Below are 18,203 nucleotides of genomic sequence, written 5' to 3'. Positions count from 1 at the left end.
ATCCTGATATAGACTTCTTAGTAACACCTAACAGAATGAGCCTTAAGCCCACTCCTGCTAAACAAATAAAAGGAAGAAAAAAAATACATCCCCAAAGCAAATACCTATTACCCCTTGCCCACCATCTGCCCCAGTCAATACACAGACACAAAAAAAGTATTTCTTTCTACCCATGCCCCTCTAAGAATATATATTCTGGAATCACAAGTTCATACCAGCATATTTGGAAACTGGAGCCCAGAGGCCCAACATGATATTTGGAAGTTTTGCTACCAGAAAGAGGAAGAGCTAGCACTCGAACCCAGTCCATGGGCTGCCCATCTGGTGTCCCTGACCAACCTCCATCACACCACTCCTCCACCTCTGTTCCCTGTGTTATAACAACACTAATGTAACCTGACCTCCAGGTCTTGGATAAAATACCACCTTCTCAATGAAGTCTACCCTGTTCAAAATTGCAACCCCTCCCCAGTACTCCCAGTCTCTCTTACTCTACTTTAATCTTCCTTTTCTCCCTAAAATATAGGGTGTCCCCAAAATGCATGCACACACTCTGAATAATTATAAAGGCAGTGTTTATTAAAATACATTTCATTTTCAAAATTGAGCTATCAGCTGTTAAGGTGTGTATACATTTTTGGGGACACTCTGTATTTATCATCTCATAACATACTATTTAAGATTGAATTGTGTCCCCCTCCCCCAAATCCATATGTTAAAACCCTAAACCCCATTGTGACTGAATTTGGAGATAGGGAGGTACTTAAAGTTAAATGAGGCCATTAGGGTAGGACCCTAATCCAATATGACTGGTGCCCTTATAAGAAGAGAGACAAATGTGAGGACAAAATGAGAAGGTGGCCAACTTCAAGCCAAAGAGAGAGAGAGGCCTCAAGAAGGAACCAAACTGGCCAGAACCTTGATCTTGGACCTTCAGCCTTCAGAACTGTGAAACATAAATTTCTACCGTTTCCATCACTCAGTGGTATTTTGCTATGGTAGCACAAACAGACTGATCACATAAAATATAGTTTTCTTATTTATTATGTTACTCTTTTGTGGTTTGTTCTTCATGAAGGCAATGATCTTTGTTTTAACGCTGATGGATCTTGAGTGCCTAGAACAGTGCCTGGAACGTAGTAGGTGCTCATTATAAATATTTGTTGAATGAGTAAAATACACTGGCCACAAATTAGTGACATCAGATGGCACTCCACTATTCCTTGTGGTAAACAAAAGTTAAGAATCTCAAAATATTCCACCAAAGGCAATTAGAGGTGCTTTCCCGGAACTGATCATTCTTTTGGGCATAAAGCCTTAGTTATAAAGTAAAAGCTTTGCTGCCTACACCACGGCACTTACTGAGGTGTCTTTGAGTGATCACTTATACTCTGGCTTTACTAAGAGGGGAGTCCAGACATCAAGGAAAGTGCCTAAAATGCAGCCATTTGAGGACAATGCCATCAGAATCTGAACCAAAGGGAACAAAGTCCAGTCTCTAGAGCAATCTGCAACAAGTATGTATTCCCAACCTCAACCAGGAAGGCAGCTCCTGAGAAGACTTTGTTTATTTAGCGCATTTCTCCCTTTCAACCACTGCCTGGGGGTTTTGCTAACCACCTCCTAAAGCTTCTCTTGCCCTAAGCCTTTCTTCCATAAAATCCTTTCCCAAGAGCATGCCAGTTAGTCACGACAGAGCAATTAAACGGTGTATGGTCTATTAAGTCTGTGACTTTGATTCTTTGGGAAGGAATAATATAAAGTGAATGGTTAGGTATTTTTAAAAGTGCTATATCTTTTATTTTAAAACTTTTTAAAACTCTAAGGTGAAGCTAGGGAAGATAAGAAACTACTGAGGTCCTGGAAGTAAATCCCAGTTCTAGAGAGGACACAGCCATTATGCTGAGGCTCTGAAGGTATAAGGAGCTTCTACATGCTACGTAACACTTGAGGGGGAGAACGATATTCAGCACTGCTAGTACAACCCAGATTTAACAGAACTGCAAGGACACTTAAAACAACAACAGGCAAGCAGGATGTTGCTGATTATAAATTTGCAAGTCTTTCTACCTGGTCTTCATTCTAACAAGACTAGCATAAAACTAGTAAAGTGCTGGGGAAATGGAAATAAAGTTAATGACATGTCATAAAAGCATGTGGGAGACACTCATTTGCTCAAGTTTTCATTTCCCAAATATTTGGGCCTAAATAAAAGGTGTAAAACTAGAAATATGAAAGTTATCCTGCTTTCTTTCAATTACCAGAAATATTTACACTGAGAATAGTATATAAAGCCTGTATTTTAAAATTAATATGGCTAAATAATTACCATTGTAGTTTTTTAAATTATTATTATTATCCTCAGTTGAAAAAAAACAACTCATTCTCTTTCTACAGAGAAAGTTAAAATTAAGGGTATTTTCTTTTGGACGTAGGGGGGATTGCTAAGGGGAAAGCAATCCTATCTGACTCACTACCATAGTCTTGACTCCATTCTTACTAACAGAGATTTGTGCACAATGACCTCAGTTTGCAAAGGACTTTCCCAGCACCTGTCTTGACTTCTGCGTGCATATCCTAAAGCTTCCAGATACTCAACTGTTTTTAAGATGATACCATAATATTTTCGTTTTTTCATTTTATTTTTGTCATATTATTTTAGGAATTATTTATTGTTTTGAGAAAGTTATCAGAATCCATCAGTAACTCAATGCAAGAGAAAAATTCAGCAGGTAAAGAGCTATTAATGATGCTGTTGTAATAACCTGGTTATTATTTAACAGGAAAGGAGGAAAGGGAAGATCAGACAGACGCATGCCCAGCAAGGTCTGAGCGATGTGGGAAGGTGCTGGTCTGTCAATCACAGCTGAAAGCAAGTCAGTGGCTAGGATGGGTGTGACCACTGCAAGAGAGCAAAACCGGAATATTCAAAACTTCCAAACAAAGGAAGTTCCTTCCTTCTCTCTCTCCTCTCTCTCACGCCCTGGGTTCCTGGCTCTCCTGTGGCAGGGGGATGCCTCCCCTGTGCCCACATGGTGCATGGCCATGGTGGGCTCCACACATGGGCTAATGGACTTTAATGAGCTTGGATGCTGAACCACACCCGGCTGCAACATGGGATGGAAACTCTGGACACTGGCCTTGTTTCTGGCTCTGCTAGAACCCCAGCTGCACCTTTTCCAGGACTGGCTCAAGGGGTGGGGGGCTTTAGAACCCGAGAAATTTAACCTCATACAAACAAAGTCTTCTTCTACATCCCATTCTCATCCCAGCGACGCCCCAAAAACCTCCACCTCACTCTGAGTGACAAGGGAGTTTGATTCTCGAGTAGCATTAGAACCTAATCTGTTATCTCCTTTTTTCTCTTTTTTCATGTTTAAATTTTGAATTTTTTTCTTCAGATACTCTGCTTTGAACACACTGAAGAAGCCCCAGTGATCAAGAGGCCCCTTCTCTCTGTTCAAACATTTTAGGAGCTGAGCCTAAATGATGCTATCTTACGTTTACACATCTAATGGAGGTGGGCTGCCATTGAGAAGAAACAAGCTAGCTTTTTGAGGATTTATAGAGGATTCAAGATAAAGGCTAATATGGGGAAGGAGTGGAAGCCACTGGGATAAAATGACTCCAAGTTGCTAATTCTAATAGGCAGGCGTTGATAAGTTGTAAAAGAAACGCTTCTTTAAAGTAAGGTGTCATCAATTCTCCTGAAGATTTCTCCCATGACCCTCCCCCCTCCCCCCGACCTTGAGGAAAATTCTATATAACTTCCATAAAGGCCATAATTTGTTTTAATAATGCATATAACTAGCATTTGAATAGTTACTCAGGAATTGATCCATCAACCACAGAAGATAGGGATCATTATTATCTTCATTTTAGAGGTGAGGAAACTAAGGTCTTAAGAGGTTAACAGACTGACCCTGCAACCCCCCCCCCCCCCCAAAAAAAAAATCACAGAACCTCTAGACTCCAGGGCTTCTGACTGAAAATGCACCCATGCTCTCCTCCTTTCTCTCCAAGAAAACCAAGCTTCTTGATGAAAGATGCTAACCTAAGAGGTTGGACTGTGGGCCTTAGAAAGTAAGTGATATGGAGTGAACTAAACATCGTACATGAGAAAGGGGAGGGTGCGGTGCAACCTGAAGGTGAGGGACGTTTTCTGAAAGGAGAGAATTTTGTGAACATTTGCCTAAGAGGGTGGAAGAGGAGAAACCAACTGCAACATGGCAGCCTCTGTTCTGTCCTGCCGGTTCCCTCTGGTGAAGGAAAACATTTTCCTTGAGTTTAATAAGACGGAGCTCTCTTTCAGTTCAGAGTCTAGCAATTTTGCAAATTCTGAGCATTACATGAAACAGCTAGACCAATGAGAATTTTATTTACTAACTCACCCTAAAGCAGAGCCAAAGACTCTCAGACTTAGAAGGGACCACAGATCAGTGGTTTTCAAACAGCGCTCCAAGGAACCCTAGGGTATGCTTCAGGGGTTCCAAAAGTTTGCTTCAGATGTAAGATTATTTTAAAATTGGTTTTCCATTTGGTTTGAAAATTAATATAAAATTTAATTTTAAAGTGTGCACCCCCCAGCTGCATTATCCAAGATGTCAATTAGAGACCACTAATATGTTAACTTGTGTTGATAAAGTTCATCTGGAGATCACTAAAATGTTAACTTGCAATGATAATTTATAGTAATTGAGTTTTATGTATGACTTGTAATGCAGTTTTTGCTGCTCTCATGAAAGTGTTAGAGTTCTAATAATCAATCATGAATAAGGAAATGGTTGGCCATCTTTCAAGAAATTCACACCTGGGCATGTGTATCCATGTAAAACTACACTCTCAGCGTACACCTAGAGTCTATGGACATACCTTAAATCAGGCTTTCTCAACCTTGGCACCACTGACATTCTGGGCTGGATAATTTGCTATGAGACTGTCTTGCACATTATAGAATATTTAGCAGCATCCCTGGCCTCTCTACCCCTAGATGCCAATAGCACTTTCCAGTTGTGACAGCAAAAAATTTCTCCAGACATTGCCAACTGTCCCCTGGGCACAATCCTGGTTGAGAACCACTGCCTTAAACTCAATGCCAGGACAGGTCTAAGTGTACCTGCTTCGGTGAAGCTTCTGATGGTGGCTGATAGGCTTATGTAGATACAGAGAGACAGCTGGCTCTGTCATTTACAGAGCACTTACGGCGGGCCAGGGAGTACACTAGGTGTTTACTTGGGTTAATATCGCTGATCAATCCTCACAACAACCCTTTGAAGTAGGTACTACTGTTGTCTCCATTTAGCAGATGAGAAGCTGGGACTAGAGATGAAATAAATTTCCAAATAACAGTTCACTGACTAATAACCAAGTAGTTAATACAGAATGATAGACGGCTTTAGTGTGTATTAAACTTTGCAGATGTTTCCTATCTGCCCTTTATTATGATAAGGAATGAGGGCAGTTGCTAAATATTGTCAACTTTGAAACAAAATTTTATTATTATTATATTCTTCTTTCAAGTATCTGAATACATTCCAGTAAAGGGATTCTGAGATTACAAGGTGAATTCCTTGAAATCTGCCCTCATTTACCACAACATTTTCCTGTGTAAATGGTGTTTCTCGAGTCTGCAATAAGCAAAATAAACTTAGAAATATACCAGGTGCTTCACCTAGTAGGCTCAAGACTTCACCTGATCATAATGCTAATTTCACACTTTGTTACCCAATAGGCACTGTTTTCTTAATTATGTGACTTTTTAAGTAAATAAATGTAATATATGTGAACTTAAAAAATAAAGTTATATTTAAAAATATATGTTCTGTGTATTTTATACATTGAGTCTGCTCTTAAGACTTTTTTTTTGGGGGGGGGGGAGAAATGGGTTTACTGTTTAAAATACAAGCCAACAAAATAAACATCATTACTGTTTTCCACCCCCTTATTTTACAATAAGAAAACAAAGGCTCGGAGGACTATTTGGCCTTTTTAAAACCACACAGCTTGTTATCGACAGAGCCAGAATCAGAGCCCACCTCTCCAGATCACAAACCAAAGCTGTTCCCTTGTAAGTGTATGAAAGTACGTATGACCAGGCTGGGAAGCTGGGCTTTGTTGACAATTTGATGTGTTTTAAGTGAGAAAAATAAATAAATAAATAAACTGCCTTCTAAAATCATAAGGAAAGGCAAGATTTGATTAAATAATAACAACAGTGCAGTATTACTTTTAGATGTTAAGCATATTATATCTAAATAGAATGTGCAAAACATTAGCTAAATATTTTTAAGCCTTGCTCTCCAATAAGGTAAACTACTTAATTTGCCTTAAGTAGTTTTGTAATTAGTGTTTAGTGATGTTTTAAGCATCTCGTATTTTTCATTAATGCCCACCTGAGCTAATACTTGGCCACCCTTCAGGATCTATGTCCCAAACCCAAGACTACACAGGTCATCAACGAGGGCCACTGCAGTTACAGTCACGGTGACAAAGGAAACAAAACAGCCCCTGGAGCGGGGTCAAGGGGAGTGACAATGAGTGTGCCTCAAGAACGTTAGCATAAATAAATAAGGTTTTTCTCTCTGTACTTAACTACTAATCCCAACACATAAGGAGCAAAAGTAGCTATCTGCAGTAATCCACTTAACAGACAGGATATCTCCCTTGTCAAAAGCAGGAAGGACAAGTCCTGGAAAACCCATCAAGCCGGGAGTGAATGTGAAAGAAAGCTGTACGTTAAATTCATACCATTCAACCCAAAGAATGAAATGCATGAACAACAAGAAATGATTGCAGATTAGAGAAAAGGAAGCCTAAAGATTGGATAATATATGTCCAACACTTTTCAGGGAAGTTGGTGACCATCTGCCCCAAATGACATCTCCTCTTGATTGCTACACTTGTCATTTTCCATTATTATGCCGACATTCTGGTTTGTTACATCCGTTTTTTAAGCGATGTTTGTTACTACAGAACACCCGGAGAACCTGCAGAACTCTGGGCTGAGGTAGACCGTGAAGTGTCCGTAATGATTTCCCTCCCTGACAGCCCTCCCTTTGCAGTGAGACTCTGCAGCTCCTCCCATGAAGAGGTGGAGTCGGTGTTTCCACTCTTTGAATCTGGGCTGGACTTGGGACTTGCTTGGGTCAACAGAAGGTGATGGAAGTGACCTTGGGCCAGTTCTGAGTCGAGCCTCCAGAAATCTTGTGCACTTCGGCCCGCTCCTTGGAACCCGGCCCAGCTGCGTGTGAGTGAGCCTGGGCTAGCCCACTGAAGGACAAGGGACCCTGGGAGCAGAGAGCAGCCATCCCAGGTGAGGTCACCCTAGACCAGCCAGCGCCCAGCCACGCGGGCCATGGACTGCAGATGGGGAAGTCAGCCCAGGGGAGACGGGGAGCAGCACCCCGTTGAGCCATGCCCAGATTGCCAATCCATAAAATCATAAAGGAAGAAAATGGTTATAGTTTTGAGCTGATAAGCTCTGGAAAAGTTTGCTCCTTGACTAACTGTGTGATGGACTCTAGTTCCTAGACCTGGCGCTACAAGCTGAGGTCCAGGAACATAAGACATGAGAACCCCAAGGTACTCACACCCTGTGGGGCTCCCTTTACATGACCTGCTTACTTTCTATAGACCACACTCTACGCCATCTCCTTTCTTACAGCATATGGAGGTGGCTGTGAATCTGCAAATCTTTTTCAAGTGAAGTAATATCACAACCTCTGAAAACCTGACTTCCAGAATATGAGTAATGGAATATTTTTCTTATAACCCATTATGGAATGCTCTGTGGATGATACAAAGATAAAGATGTTATAAAAGAAACATTCCCCCACCTCCCACCCAGCAACTTGAAATAGTTGAAAAGCAAGACTAATATACAGCAATAGAAAGAACTAGTCATAATACAAGCACCAATCAGGGTGATAAAGACTCGAAGCATCACTGGAATTCACAATGGGGGAGAGCACTGAAGACCAGAATAATAGGAAAGGGCTTCACTCAAGACGTGGGAGCTATTTTTGGAAGGATGACCAGCGTCTGCAAGGGCCAGGCTGTAGGGGGAGAGTCTCACAGGGTTGGGGCCCGAGGTTGTTAGAACTGCTCTACAAAGATACAGGAAGAACCACTGTGGGTCAGAAGTGCATCAAAATAGTTATTTTAGCTTAAATCACATTATTACTTACTTTTATAAAAGTCCCCCCTTCCCATTTTATCGAACAGGAGGAAGACACAGGGGACTCCACAGTTCACATGACCAGACCCCTGAGCCGCAAAGGTAAAGGCAGAGAAATGGAAATGAGAGGGCTGGGCCTATGAGCTGGTGCAGACTGTAGACATTTTTCTAGAGAAGGGGGGAGAGGGTTACTCAGTAGACAGGAGCAGGTGGGGGCATAACCTGATGCAAGAAGCGTTAGAAGAAGGGTCCTCCAGAATGCCTTGGAGGGCCTGGAGATGGGGGGCAGCTGGGGTGGAGAAGGCGTCAGGGAGGGAGCTGGAGTGGCAAGCTGTCTAGGTTTGAGGTGACAGCCAGGAAGGGTTGCACCTGTAACGATGGATTGTAGGTCTATTTTGAAGACACAAAAAAGTTTACTCAGATTAGCAACTGAATTAGCATGTAGAAATGATGCCATGGTTTGAAGCCAAGGAAAATAAACAGTGAAGCAGACGGAGGTCAAAAGACAGTTTGCTCAACTGAGAGAAAAAAAAAAGGTAATAGCGAATAAAGTGGTCATTTGCCAAGGCCTCGCAATTAGGATCTTTGTTCTGTCCCGTGGAGCTGAAGCCTTTAAGCCTCAGCTTCCTCATCTACAAAATAGGTTAATATCATTGACCCCACAGGGCTGTTGGGAGGATTAAATGAGAAACTACATGAGGCTGTGGGCACAGTGCCTGGCTCACTGTAAACACAATTGATTAGTAATAATGCTTATAATAATAGTAGATTAGTAACAACAGCAGTAAGCAGAAGAAAGTGTACTTCTCAGGGAAGAAAAAAATGAACTGGATTCCGTTTTGCAGAAACGTAGACTTCGATAAGTTTTCCCAGGGGTCTATCAAGATAAAAAAAAAAAATTCTGTGGGCAATTCTAGAAAATGGAGTACTCTGTCTACCACAGTGAGGAAAGATCTGGATTCCAGTCTTGACCCATTTACAGGATGTACACCGAGTCCTAGTTTCCTCATATACATGCTTGTTACTAGACAATGTATTTGGAAATACAATAGAAAGCTCTACAGAAATATAAATTGGCCTTATTGTTACTAATCTATTTGCATGAAATAATTAAATAATGCCTAAAAGTATTAATGCCGCTTCCAATGACACCAAGCATACCACACGCATGCTGGGGACCCTGGCTGACTCTACAACAAAGGACAGAGGACAGAGCCAGGTTCCAGCGTCACTGCTTCCTCAGTGATTTGGGGTGTAGGCAGCCTGAGGGAGGGAACGCTGAAGCCAGGCCCCCTGAATTAGAATCCCAGCTCCACCACATGTTAGCTATGTAAACCTGGGGAAGTCTCTTAATCTCTCTGTTTCTTCGTTTTCATCTGTAAAATGGGAATGCTGTCTTGCTGCAGGGTTGCTATGAAATTCACATGTGTTATGGAATAAAGTAAACACTATACAAGTGATTGTTAAGGGGAGAAAAAAAGAAACAATGAGTAAATGCTGCAAAGTCCCCATCTGTGGCTGGGGACCCACCCAAGCTTTCTTGTCGTGCTACCTGCTCCTTTCCGTGACCCAGATCAGCCCTGGTCTCATGGAGTAGCAAGTTACTGGAAACCAGGAGGGCATCATACTCTCCCTCTCATAGGACTCACCACCAGGTTCAGCAGTAAAATCCAGAATTTCAAAAGGGCATCGGGCTGCCTGCGTGTAGACGACCCCTATACGCAGCTGTGACACCGGGAATTTTAGGCACATGCTCAGTGAGCGCCCAGCATGAGAAAAGCGAGGCGGCGTTAAAAAGAAGGGCCAAACTGAAGATGCAAAGGAAGGTTGTCCGAGATAAACCCACTGGGGAAGATACCTAGGCGTGGGCGTGGGAGAGCCACTGGCACTGAAGTCATAGGGCACGAATGGCCCAAGGATGGCATTTACTTGAAAGAAGGCTCCTTTGTTCAGATGTTTCACAGAAAGCCAATCAGAGCCACCAGGCAATAGGAATGGCCCGGTTTACTGGGCATCTCCCATTCCTCCTCCAGCAGCACAAACCAATGTATCGCAGCACAGGGCAGCAGCCAATCATAGACTAACCATATTGTAACTACAGGCGCATAAAACTGTACAAAATAGATGGAGGCGGCAGAACAAAGGCCTATGGGACGCAAATACATTCACCAGTTCCCACTCATTTATACAAGAAAACCTTTGCTGTTTATGGCTGCGCTCCTAATACATTAAAAACTCGGCTTGTGCCTATATGTAAGTCCTGGTTAAAATTACTTCAGCCTTAATTTTATGAAATTAATAGAATGTGGGAGGTTGTATAAAAAATTATTTTTGCCCGCTTCCAAATTAAAAATAGTTGAAATGACTTGTATCTTTTATTTTCGAAAGCCAGAGACAAAAAGCTATTCCCAGCCAACAACGGAGGTGCCAAGTTTCTGTCAGCTCCTCGGTTATAATTTGGAGAGCTAGAATTCAATTATGTATCTTGAAGAGTGTAGTTTTCAGAGAGAGACATGATGTAAGGCCAGAGCAGGCAACTGTTACTCAGGCTTCAAGTAACGACACTCCCAGCCCCTCGATGTTCCAGGAGTCTTGAGACTTTCTAGTTCTAACTAGAGAACATTGAGATGCTTCTTCTAATTCTGGCATGGGGCCCCACGAGGAGAAACACGGGGTTTCATGACCATGACTCACCCAGGCCTCTCATGCACGTCAACCTTGACCTACGGTGAATGCCTCAGACCCAGCGCACACCACGCCCCTTTCGGGTCTGGGATACAGAGGAGGGAAGAGAGCTGTACCAGGTAGCAGGTTCCTATTCCACATCAGTGGTCCTCAGGCTTGGTCACATGTTAGAGTCATTGGAGAATTTTAAAGAGAATACCAATGATTAGCCCCTATTCTAGACCAATTAAATCATAATTTCTGGGAGTGGGGCTAGGCCCTGGCATTAAAAAACAACAACATTGTCCTAGCTGGTTTGGCTCAGTGGATAGAGCGTCAGCCTGTGGACTGCATGGTCCCAGGTTCGATTCTGGTCAAGGGCACATGCCCGTGTTGCAGGCTCCATCCCCCGTAGGGGGCATGCAGGAGGAAGCCTATCAATGCTTCTCTCTCATCATTGATGTTTCTATTTCTCTCTCTCCCTATCCCTTTCTCTCTGAAATCAATCAAAATATATTAAAAAACTAACAACAACAACATAAAAACTCTAGAGTTAGACTGCTGCTGGATGCTGGATCATGGGGAGAAGGCCCAGAAGAGCAGGAGCCTGCTCTGAGGTCAGGTGAGCGCCTCTCCCCTGTGCACCCCAGGTCACGCGAGCCCTGGATCCCCGCCCTGACGTGCAGGGGCCTGCATGTGCCTTCTGGCTCCCAAGAAAGATCTATGCAAACACCCAGGGCCGCAGCCTCCAAGACCTGCCTTCCAGGCCGAAACCCTGCGCAAAGCTGACAAAATTATTTTTTCTCTGAGCCCGGAAAGCCAGGGGCAGGGGCTGCCCCGTTCTCTTCCCTGAATCAATTATGGTGCTGAGCCTGGACAGCTTCGGTCCCAGGGAGCAACATTAATCTTGCAGACCGAGGAATGTTAAGTGTGGGCTCGGGCAGAAGAAGAGTTAGTTGATGATCCGGAGAAAGGATTTGATTTCACAATCACATACGCTGGGAAACGTCAAAATCAGGGCGGGGGTGGGAGGAGGATTTAGAGTCCGTTTAAAAGAGCATTCCACCCTTGTTCTTTAATCCCACTGGGTTCCCTTAAGTCATCTTTATGCTCCGTTTTAGTGGAAGGAGCAAGAAAGACTCCCCTTAATAACCAAGCAAGAAAGAATCAAGTGTTTTCCCTCTCTCCTTAGGAAACAAGTAGGTGTGTCCACGCTTGAATTTGTCACTGTGCTCCATTTCTGCAGACAGTGATGTGGCTGGCACCGGGACTCGCAAACTCCGTGCCCACAAACAGCTGCACCCTCCGGTCCCAGCAGGTGCACGCGCAGAGCCCAGCTAAAACTCATTGCAAGAACAATGGAGCCCTTATGACGCCGAGGGACAAGGCCCGATGTTCACCACGGCTGCACTACATTAGACGAGGGAAAGAGCTAGAAACTCAGCCTCCGTTCTCTGGGGTTGGGCCTTTTGGTCCCAGGATCAGAGCCTCAGACACAGCCAGGCCCGGCAGCTATCAGTGATAGGGCTCGGCCCAACGAAGAGTTAGTGGTATTAAAAAGCAACAACAACACACACAATCCCTCCAGAAAATGTATCCCCCTCCTTTTAACACATCTTCTCCTCCCGGGGGGGGGGGGGGGGGGGCTGCATTGCCACAGTCACCAAGTTTACATTCACATCCAAATATGCACACACACAAAAAAATTACCGATGCATCTCACTCCCCGGTGACTTTGTAACAGGTTGCTAGGTAACAGTGCACACAAGTCAGGTTTCAGGACCTTTAGTAAGCCACCGTAAAATCGCTGCATGGGCCTTGTGCATAAACAGTGTGCATTTGTTATCTGTTTTCTCCTGCCGATTGATCGGTCGGCAAATACTTCGGCTGCCAAACCGTAAACAAGTCCCCATCAATAGCTAGCTGAGAAAACAGATCACAGCATGAGGCTTTGGTGCACATTTTTACCCCGGCCTACCAACTGGCTTCTGCGCTGGGGAAGCTCCTGTTTGCAATTCTGGTTCCCAGCAGCCCCGGGCCTTATGTTACCCTCCCAGAGACTGGGCTGGAGCTAGTTAGAGCCGGATGTGGGGCACCCGGGGCTGAGCTGAGCAGGAGTGGTGTATCGTACCCCAAGTATTTTACCCAATCCTCCCTTCATCCCTTCCTGCAGCTCTGAAAAACGTCCTGGGGTGGTGGAGTAAAGGGAATAACCCCTTCCTAAGAGTTACTCACCCCGACTTAGTTTTCCCGTTGGTAAGGAGATGTCCGCCCCCTATCTAAGCTAGGCTAAGTGAAGATGCCATTTGCACTAGAAGAACCCAGAAAAGGGGCCCCTTGTGCTGTACTGTCGGCGGGAGAGACCACCAAGAAAGGACCAAGGATGCTCCGGAGGGGAAAACTGAAGTGTCAGCAGCAAAAGGGGTACTGGAAGCTGCACTCCCCTCCGCCCCCCTTCCCCCCCCCCGCCCCGTTTTAAAAAATGTTTCAATATAAAACCCAAAGTCCCTAAAAGCTCAGTTTCCCCTAGATGAGCTGGAAGAGAAGGGGGGAGTAGAGAGCCCCCTGTCCGTCTGTGCCGCAGTCAGACACACCGTAATCCCTGGGACTTGATTGTGCCCGACATAGGACTGCCTCCCTCCCCTGGCTCGCACGGCAGGTCTGGGTGACCCACGGAACACTCTCTGCTCTCTTTTCCTCCGCAGCTCATTTCTGTGACGCCTCATTTCCATCCCCTACCTTTTCTCATTTCTTCCAACTAGTGTCGCGCGCTCCTGAGGGGCAGAGATCTGGGGTGACGGGGACAATCCGAAAGACCTGACTGCGGTGTCCCTGAGCACGGGGTCTTCAGAGTGACGCTGAACCTCTAATGCACCTGGCAATGACATTTAGTGAAACGCGACTCACAGTCCATTTAAAGGAAGACGGTGACCAATTATTCTCCATTTAAAAGGCTATTGTCAATCTCCAAAGAGCTGAAATGGCATTTGGAAATCATCCTGGGGACTGCAAGACAGAACCAATGCTCAGCCGACCTTTCCCCACCCTCCACGTCGCCTTTAAAATTTAAAATCATACTTTAAAAAAAATGGAATGAGAAGCAGCGCAATCCCAGGACACGTTTTTCTCATTCCAAAAGGGAGTCAGGAAAAATAGCGTTCTACTACACAACTTAAAGAAATTGAAAACAAAAACAACAAAAAATAAAAGAAATATCACATATAATTTGACGGTCAAAGTAGTATTAATCAATAAGGATAATTTTTTTACAACTTTTACTCCATATTCTTTTCAAATGGCATTGGGGCAGTTGGAAAATAATTTTTAAAAAATTCTAATTCCACTTTATTTGAGGTACGTAGAGTAGTCAAATTGACAGAGACAGGAAATGGAAGAGTGGTTACCAGGAGCTGGGTGGCGGGAGGAATGGGGAGTTACTGTGTAATGGAAAGGTGAAAGTGTTCTGGAGATGGATGGTGGTGATGGTTATACAACAATGTGAATGCACTTCATGCAAAAGAACTATACATAAAATGGGCCGATTTCATGTTGGGTATGTTTTACCATAATAAAATGTTTTCCGATGGAAAAACATCTTAAGATAATCTTTATCATTTAATCAAATTTTCAAAGTCTCTAATTCCTAATAGTCTCTGTACCTATGTCCTTAAAAAATCGTTTAAATTAAAAACAAACAAAAAACTTGAATAATGCAAAATGAGACGTACCACACAAGCACAGTAAAGAACCCAATGCAGAGACAGGTTACATAGAGGCCAAGGTCACACAAAGAACTGCCACCAACCTGGCTCACCATTGACCCTTCCCCCACAACGAGAGCCCATAAAGGAGAGAAAAACCAGAAGGACATCGGCAATCGCTGCTGCTTCTAGACCCCAAACCACAGCAACGCCTACACCCAAAGGCCTGGGGAAAAAGTCAAGAACACGTATGAAGGTGCTGACCATTAGAATTTAAAGGGACCTCAAAATCACCTAGTCCTACCAGTTGATTTTACAGATGAGAGCACTGGTAGAGAAGGAGAGAGAGAGAGAGAGAGAGAGAGAATGAATACAACCCTATTCAAGTACCTGACAGCTTCATGAGAAAATCAGACGCCATCTTAACAGAGATGTCCTGGCTGAACAATGCTGACGCACTGTTGGCCACATACTCGGAGGGGTCTTTCAGCTTTGTGTGGTTGGCCGGCCTGTCGGCAGCATTCAGGGGAAAGGAGGCTGGCAGGCCGTTATCTTCCTTGGGCTCCTCCTTCACCAGCAAAGGCGAGACGCCAGCCCCACCCTGGCTAGTCCTCTCTGGAGTGCTGGCCGGCATCATGGTCCCCACTAGCTCTGTCCCTCCTGCTTCCCTGTGCTGCCCCAGGCAGGCACTGTCACTGAGGTGGGGCGATCCCTTGACATCTGGGTCTGGGATCTCCTCCTTCACCTTGGCTTCTGTCCTCAGGAAGTGCTGGTGGCAGCGCATGTGGAGCTTCAGGCTGAAGTGGCGCGAGGAAGTGAAAGGGCACAGCTGGCACTGAAAGGTCTCTCCCCGGTCCTGGTGCTGATGAACCTGGCGGAGAAGCAAGAACAGTGAGCCGTCCACCGCGTGCTTACGGGAAACGCCTGGCTGTGGGTGCACCCTCGTCATCAACTAGTCTCCGCACCGGACAAAGGGCTGGCCCCGGGGAATAAATAACCAGAGGGGAGCATCTCATGACGGCGCTCCGAGTGATGAGGTCACCCCGAAAGATAAAGTGGGTCCCTGTCGGGGAAGAGTCCGCTAATAGAGCCGGGCTCACGATGGAGGTGCTGTCGCCCGTGGAGGCCGTCCAGGGTAGAATCCTCTGAAGGGTCTAGTCATCTGATCTCACTCAATGTCTTCAGAGAAAATATTAGAAACCCAGCAGAATGCACACTTACCTAATTACTAGTTGGGGGTCAAAAGAGGTCACCTGTTACGTAATACCTCTCTTAATGATAACGCTTTGCGTGTTCCCAATGATTGTCGCCCAGAGAGTGAGTGATGTTTTGCAAAAGTAATTTCAATTTTTCAAAATGCTTCTCTAGGTAATTAAGAACGTGGAAAATGATGGCTCCAGGGTATTCCCATTTCGTAGACAGTGAAATTGAGACCTGGGATTGAGTGGCTTGAATGGCTTGAATAAAATGACAAGTGAAGAAAGTCAAGTGGGGTGTGGGGAGAACCACGGTCTGGTCCCCACCAAGGATTCTCAGCGAGACGAAGCCAGTGTTTCCCACCGTGGTGACCCTGTGCTCAGATCCTGAGATTTGCAGTAAAAGAGTGCCCGGCCGGCGTGGCTCAGTGGTTGAGCATAGACCTATGAACCAGGAGGTCATGGTTCGATTCCTGGTCAGGGCACATGTCCAGATTGTGGGCTTGATCCCCAGTAGTGGGTGTGCAGGAGGCAGCCAATCAATGATTCTTTCTCATCATTGATGTTTCTCTCTCTCTCTCTCTCTCTCTCTCTCTCTCTCTCTCTCTCTCTCTCTCCGTCTCCCTTCTTCTCTGAAATCAATCCTATCCTATATAATAAAACCCTAATATGCAAATTGACTGACCAGCGGAATGACCAGTTGCTATGACGCGCACTTACCACCAGGGGGGCAGACGCTAAACTCAGGAGCTGCCTCCTAGTGGTCAGTGCGCTCCCACCGGGGGGAGTGCCGCTCAGCCAGAAAGCCAGAAGCCGGGCTCACAGCTGGCAAGCGCATCAGGCAGTAAAGAGCGAGGAATCCTGGACTGCGAGAGGGCGCAGGCTGGCCTGAGGGACCCCCATCCCCCCAGGGCATGAATTTCATGCACCGGGCCTCAAGTAAAAATATATTTAAAAAAAGAAAAAGAATGTAGGCTTTGAAATCCAGTTCATCTTGCTTGCACGTCACCTGTAAAAACTGAGAGGAGCTTTTTTTCCTTCCTGTCACTCCCAAATTTAGAGCTTGAAAAAGCAAGGAAATCATTGCATGGGCCCGAGCCAGGCTCCGTCCGAGCTGGCCGGTGCTCACAAGCTTGTTAACTCCCCCTTTCATCTCTGCCAATGCCTCAGCGCTGACCTGCTGCACCCTGCTATTTCAGGACTGGCCCTCCCTGCGTCAAAACTGCCAATTGTGTAGATCTGGGCCAAATGATTTGGGGAGTTGCGTGCCCCGGACAAACAAGTCAGGGGTTGGAATTCAAAACCAAAACCAAACTGACACCCCATCTGTCAGGGGTGACCTGAGTGGGATTTGAACCCAGGTCTCCTGAAGGTTAAAAGCCAGTTCGTTAATCCACTGCACCACCTGGCCCCTCGGCGGAGGCTGCCTTTCCAAGAAAGCAAGTTTTACTACAGCTGTTTATGCATTCTGAATGCAATCCAAAAGTATTATTCACCAGCCAAAACATACTTTTAAATAATGTTAAGTGACCAACAAAAGCAAAGAAATTAAACGTTAATGGTGAGATCCTGTCGCCACAGCACCCCACTGTGGCTTTTTGAAAAAAACAACAGAAGAGATTCTGGGTCCCCCAAAGCATGACTTTCTCAACAGAAATCACCATATTAACTTAACTTCAGTGGCAGCAAAGCCTTGCTCATGAAAGCCTTTCCCTACCAGGTCTGGGGGTGGGGGTGGGGGCCCTGGGCTGGGATGCCACACTGTCAACACTGTCACACCATCCCTGGCGGCGAACACCATCACCCCGCTCTGCTCTTTTTCAACAAAGGGACTGCACTCTGGAGCTGATGGGTTCATTTGTCTTCTCACTGAATCGTATGATTTCCCTGCCACCTCTCCACTCAATTCACGCAGAAGCAGGCACCCGGGGTCAGGTCACCGCCCCAGGAGACCCTGGCAGGTGCTGCCCACAGCCTGCCCTGCAACCAGGTGGTAAAGGTCACAAGGCAGAAAGCTCGGGGCGTCCCCGGGAGAATTCCATTTCCGAAGTGTCCTTACATCTACTGACCCGGGAGAGGACAGGAGCAAACCCAAGAACAGAAGCCCCCGAAGCAGCTTCTGGAAGACGGAAAGGCACCGGGAGTGAGCACGGGTTCTGGAGCCGAAGGGGAGCCCGGCTGGAAAAGAGTCCGCATGCAAGTGTTTACCAGGCGGCCTTCCCACCAGGTCCTGGCCTTGCTGCATTTAGTTGTGGGGAAATGTTAGTGACCGCTTTAAGGAAAAGCAGTGGATGTGGACTTGACTTTCTCACTCACAATTCTATTTGAGCTACACCCTCCCAAAGGGGCTAGGGGCCACATTTGACCTTGGAGAGGTTTTAGCTCCAGCCTCTCCAGACCAAAAAGCACTTTCTGTTACCATTTTTATTCTCTTTAGCTTAACACGGACTTCAAAGCACACTTGTC

General features: G+C 45.4%; 1 protein-coding gene across 8 annotated transcripts in view; it reads right to left on the bottom strand.

The window, feature by feature from the left end:
- Positions 1-18,203, bottom strand: part of ZNF827 (zinc finger protein 827) — a 169,061-nt gene that overhangs the window by 106,986 nt on the left and 43,872 nt on the right. For all 8 annotated transcript variants that reach the window (XM_079772249.1, XM_079772250.1, XM_079772254.1 and 5 more), the window contains exon 4: positions 14,932-15,412. In XM_079772249.1, the coding sequence (XP_079628375.1) occupies positions 14,932-15,412 (481 nt within the window). The remainder of the gene's footprint in view (positions 1-14,931; positions 15,413-18,203) is intronic.

This window comes from Cnephaeus nilssonii (genome assembly GCF_951640355.1).
Source record: "Cnephaeus nilssonii genome assembly, chromosome: 5".
Classification (NCBI taxonomy): Eukaryota; Metazoa; Chordata; class Mammalia; order Chiroptera; family Vespertilionidae; genus Cnephaeus; species Cnephaeus nilssonii.
Note: the sequence above shows the minus strand (reverse complement) of the source record. Positions and strands in the feature narration are given on the sequence as shown.